This window comes from Scardinius erythrophthalmus, assembly GCF_964197995.2.
Source record: "Scardinius erythrophthalmus genome assembly, chromosome: 21".
NCBI lineage: Eukaryota > Metazoa > Chordata > Actinopteri > Cypriniformes > Leuciscidae > Scardinius > Scardinius erythrophthalmus.
The window spans coordinates 1,393,639-1,398,939 of record NC_138241.1 but is presented as its reverse complement, the minus strand read 5'-3'; the positions used below and the strand labels follow the sequence as shown (position 1 = coordinate 1,398,939).

At 42.2% G+C, this 5,301-nt stretch overlaps 1 protein-coding gene across 1 annotated transcript; it reads right to left on the bottom strand.

Annotated features, from left to right (window-relative positions):
* Positions 1-1,044: 1,044 nt before the first annotated feature.
* On the bottom strand, positions 1,045-4,458 carry LOC308681664 (trace amine-associated receptor 7c-like; the record flags this gene model as incomplete). Its single annotated transcript, XM_081350745.1, has 3 exons — positions 1,045-2,083; positions 2,778-3,044; positions 3,788-4,458. 3 exons carry the CDS (start codon positions 4,456-4,458, stop codon positions 1,045-1,047), a joined length of 1,977 nt encoding a protein of 658 aa, XP_081206871.1.
* Between the last annotated feature and the right edge of the window lie 843 nt (positions 4,459-5,301).

Here is a 5,301-nt window from a genome sequence, read left to right as displayed (position 1 = left end):
ATGACATTTAATAACAATAATAATAATTTAATCTCCTTATTATGTAGCCGAATCTGTGCTGGTTTGTATTGGCCACCTCCAGTTGTCCGTTTGTTTTGTCTCCAGCTAACGCCGTGACGTAATTGTGACGTTGGCGCAAAAGGGGTCTAAAGTATTATTGTATAAATATATTTTTGTAAATGCAACCGTTAGTATCAGTCATTACTGATTAATCATTACTGCAATATTAAAGTACTAATTTTGTCGGATAAGATTAGAGATAGTATGTTTATCTGGGAGCCACTAGAAAGTTATTCCATAATTCTTTAATCCTTTATTCCTCCAGTGAGCAAACCAGAGGAAGAAAAAGAAACAAAAAGCTCATACCGGTGTTGGATAAAGGATAAAGACAAATATTTATTTGATGATGATGATGATGATGATGATGATGATGATGATGATGTGATGATGATGATGATGATGTTTATGTTCAGACTCTCAGGTCACTGTTGGATATGCACTTCAATTCACTTCACAGATAAATATCTAGTGGAGGTTGAGAAGAGAGACTAATCCTTTGAGTGTACAGTAGTGTCTAGAAGAGCTAGATAAATGCTTCGTTCAGTTTATTCATTCATTAAATTACCTGATTTTTTAAAGGTGGTTTAAAGCGGTTTTTTTAAGATTAGTAGTTTTAATAAAAGTTTTTTTTTTAAATCTATGTAAGTCAAATGTAAACGGTGCTGTATTACCATTGTGCATGAAATGTACTATATATGTAAATAAACCTATATATATATATATATATATATATATATATATATATATTTTTTTTTTTGCTCTCTTGAAGAGAGCAAAAATGTTACTCAGTGTTACTCACACATGTACATGTTATCAATGTATACATAATAGGCAGAATATTTAAACTATTCACAAACATAGGTGTTGCACAGATTCTGGTGTCATCTAATGTTTGATAAGGAAGTGCTTAACACAAGAACCCGAACTATTACATTCATAGACAGATGGAATTTACAATTGTGCTTCATGCAAGAGTGTAAGTGATCATTTCTCTTCTGGGAACAGATTTAAGTATGCCGATGAAGGTTCACATATTTTCAGTGTCAGAATGTATTTTACTGCCACTCTAAACCATTGATAAAACATTGCATATATAAGTGGATTCATACAGGAATTCAAGCACTGCATCCATAACATTACGTTAATTATAAGAGTGTCATTTTCGTCATGCCCAAAAGAAAGAGTAACTATGTAGTATGGCATCCAGCAAAGAAGATAAACCAGTACTACAATCCCTAAGGTTCTTGCTGCCTTTTTTTCTGATTTGGCCTTTTTTTCTGTGACTGAATTTAAATGCTTAGCTTGCCGTTTTGCTACAAAGCAGATTTTCACATGTAAAGGAATAATTATGCAACAAGGAGCCACTAAACAAACAAAAACATCTATTAGAAGATTTTCCAATGTAACAACAAGTATGCATTCTCCAATACATGTGTGGTTCCCCTCTGGATACAGTAAAAATTCATACAACAGATAAAACGAATAAAAGAAGGAGAATAACCAGTTTACAACAATAGAAACAACAGCTCTGTTATTATTGACTCTTATTGGATATCGCAAAGGGTCAGTCACAGCAATGTATCGATCCACAGAAATTATAATCATATTACCAAGAGATGCATCGACAACAACATAAAGAATAAGAAGGAATAGTGAGCAAAATATTTCTCCAAAGTACCAGCATGGCTCAATCAGTTTCATTCCCTGCACTGGCAAGATAATCAGTCCTGCGATCAGATCAGCCACTGCCAGAGAGAAGATCAGCACATTGGTGGGAGTGTGGAGCTGCTTGAAGTGCAAGATGGAGATGATCACCAACAGGTTCAGAAACACGGTGAACACTGATGTTACAGCGACAAAAGTGTACACAATAATGTACTCTGCTTCAGGTCGGATACTTCTGGTACAAGACAAATTGTTGTTTGGAAAGCAGTATTGGATTGTTTGATTTTCCATGTTTGTCAGTCCCCAGTTCAGATTCTGTGTGAGGATGCTTGTTAGTTTAGCCCCCTGGTCCTTGTCACTGACACGACTCAGTTTTATACGTACAGAAAGCACAGCGACCACCCCATTCAACAATACAACCCCTCAAATCCACCCACTACTTAAATATGCATAGACCTGATCAATCTGATCTATACAATATAGTGGATTAGCGAATATAATAAAGCTAGTTTACTCTTACATTCTGCCTATGTAAGACAGCATCTGTACTAACAAACAGCAGGCAAATGCACTACTGTAAGAGCAATCCATCACCTTCCATTCTACTCAAAATAATATTCATGTTAACATACAATAAAAATTAAAGATTGAATCTGGATATTTTCACATTTCCAGTATAGGGCTACCATCAATTTATGTCCCTGGAAATAATCTCATGAAAGGAGCTTTGAAATATGATTAGACTGTTATGCAAAGGCAGAATAGAATAATTCATTTTGTCAAAATTGAATTATGACCACAATTTGTCCTTATAAACTATGATCTGTCCTTTGACAGCTTTGGTTAAACTATGCTTAGATTAAGACAGGGGTGTACAATGTTGCTCCTGGAGGGCCACTGTCCTACAAAGTTTAGCTCCAACTTGCCTCAACCCTCCTGCCTAGTAGTTTCTAATTTGACTAGTAAGACCTTGATTAGCAGGTGTGTTTATGTGGGGTTGAGCTATACTTTGCAGGACTGAAGACCCCTGGATTAAGAGAAAATGGACTGACCAAGGCAAAGCCGGAGGGGTGAGATGGCCCGGTGAAGCCATAAGGATGACAATCCCAGGAGGAGCCGAGGGAGAGAGGGGCCGAGGTGGAGTTGAGGGGGAGAGGGTCCAAGGTGGAGTCGACTGGTCGATGGGCCATGGTGGAGTGACGGGCTCAGAGGATTGAGATAAAGCCAGGGGAATGACATCTTTTGGCGGAGCTAGCAAACTGGAAGCCCCAGGCAGATCCAAGTTGCTAGGTGATGCCAATGAGGGAGGATCCGAAGGGCTGAAAGGAGCCAGCAAATAGTGTTGCTTTCGTCTACGAAAATTATGACGAAATATTGTCGTCAACAAACCTTTATCACCTGACGGAAAACGAGACGAGACGCAACGTAAATGCTGGTCATGTGACGATGACTAAAATAAATGTATAATGCAATATTTTTGACGAATAAAAACGAGACTAAATGTGGTTTACAAAATAAAAACTACGCTAAAATGTCTCTTCATTTTCGTTGACCAAAAAGAGACGAGACGAAATGTTCTAACGCCACGACGAATGAGAGAGTTGTGCGTGAACTCATAGCTCATGAACTCATGCGATCTGGTCACCCGATTATCAGCGAATTTAACAATATTATTCCATTAGTTATTCCATTAAAATGTCTCATTGATATATTTGACACATTCATAATAATTACTTTTGCCGGTTCTTTGTGACAGCTGTTATGTGTGTTATTGGCAGCATCACCCTCTGGTTACATGAACGCGTCACCACCGCATCAGCACCGAAAACATGGAGTTTATTTTAAAGGGGACCTATTATGCAAAATTCACTTTTGCATGCTGTTTGGACATAAATGTGTGTTGGCAGTGTGTGTACACAACCACCCAATAGTGATAAAAATCCACTCACTCCTTTTTTATTAATCCCCATAAATCATAAGCAGTGTCCCCCAACGTTCCGCCAGAGCATTGAGATTCTTGGATCTGATACCACCCTGGCGGTTCACGTAGGCTACCACTGACATGTTGTCCGTGCGGATCAGCACATGGTAACCCCGTAGGTGTGGGAGGAAGTGCCTCAGCGCGTTCTCAACCGCCATCATCTCCAGACAATTTATGTGAAGGCATTTCTCCTGGTCTGACCATTGGCCAAAGACTGGTCTACCCTCGAACAGGGCACCCCAACCTAGGTACCATTCGGCCGCTGTCCAGGGCTCCAGAGCTGAAATGCAGCTCTGAGTCACTCTGATACGCAGACCACCGGAAGCCCAAGCTCGGTGTGGTACTCGTGCATTCAGCCAGCGTTGTAGCGGGCACATACGTAGCAAACCCAGCTGAAGCACCGCTGCGGCTAAAGCCATACAGCCTAGCATTTTCTGAAAGGTTTTCAGAGGAACGAGGCTGCCCGTCTGAAAAGACGCGGCTAAGTGTCGAATGCGGCACGCACGCTGCATTGACAGGTGAGCCGTCATAGACACAGAGTCCAGATCTATCCCCAGAAAAGAAGTCGTCTGGCTGGGCAGTAATGAGCTCTTGGTCCAGTTGACCGTGAGACCCAAACTTTCCAAGTGGCTGAGAAGCCGCGTTCTGTGAGATAACAATTCTATCTCTGACTGCGCTAGAATCAGCCAATCGTCCAAGTAGTTCAATAATCGCATGCCCTGACTTCTGAGGGGAGCGAGAGCCGCGTCCATGCACTTCATAAATGTACGGGGTGCTAGGGACAGGCCAAACGGGAGGACGGTGTATTGATGATATACCTGACCGTCGAAGGTGAATCTCAAGAATGGCCTGTGACGGGGTATTATCTGAATCTGAAAATATACGTCTTTCAGATCGAGAGATATAAACCAGTCCCTCGGGCGAATTTGCGCGAGGATTTGTCTGGTCGTAATCATTTTGAACGGACGCCTCATGAGGGCTTTGTTCAGGTGTCTCAGATCTAAAATGGGTCTGAGAGCCCCGTCCATCTTTGGGACGAGGAAATAGCGGCTGTAAAACCCTGACTCGCTCTGAGACGGCGGTACTGGTTCTACAGCCCCTTTGCACAGCAGTTTCGCTATTTCTGCGCGAAGTAGGTGTGCTACTTCTGGATTCACTTTCGTTTCGGTCCGGGCTCGGAAGCGCAGAGGGCGACGAGCGAATTGCAGTGCATAGCCTTGCTTCACTGTATTTAGCACCCATTCTGACACTCCCGGAATAGCCTCCCACGCCTCTGCGTGCATGGCTAGGGGTAGAATGGTCTCTTGGTCCCGATCGCTGCACAGAGTGGGCTCGCAAACCTGAGTATGAGGCATTCGATGAGGCTCTCAATCCTTGTATACAGCGGTGTGCTGAAAGCGGCAGCTGGCTGATTTACATGTAACGTCCCGATCAGCTTGGATGGGGAACACTTCATGGGAAAAAACCCGCTGCGCGTGTGTAGTGCTGGGCATGGTGTGTTTGTCAGTAAGCGTGAGTGCCTGTGAGCTGCCACAGCTCTTATGACATAGCTGGTGTGTGATGGCTTTGTATGTTTTTTTCCCTGGGACACGGGT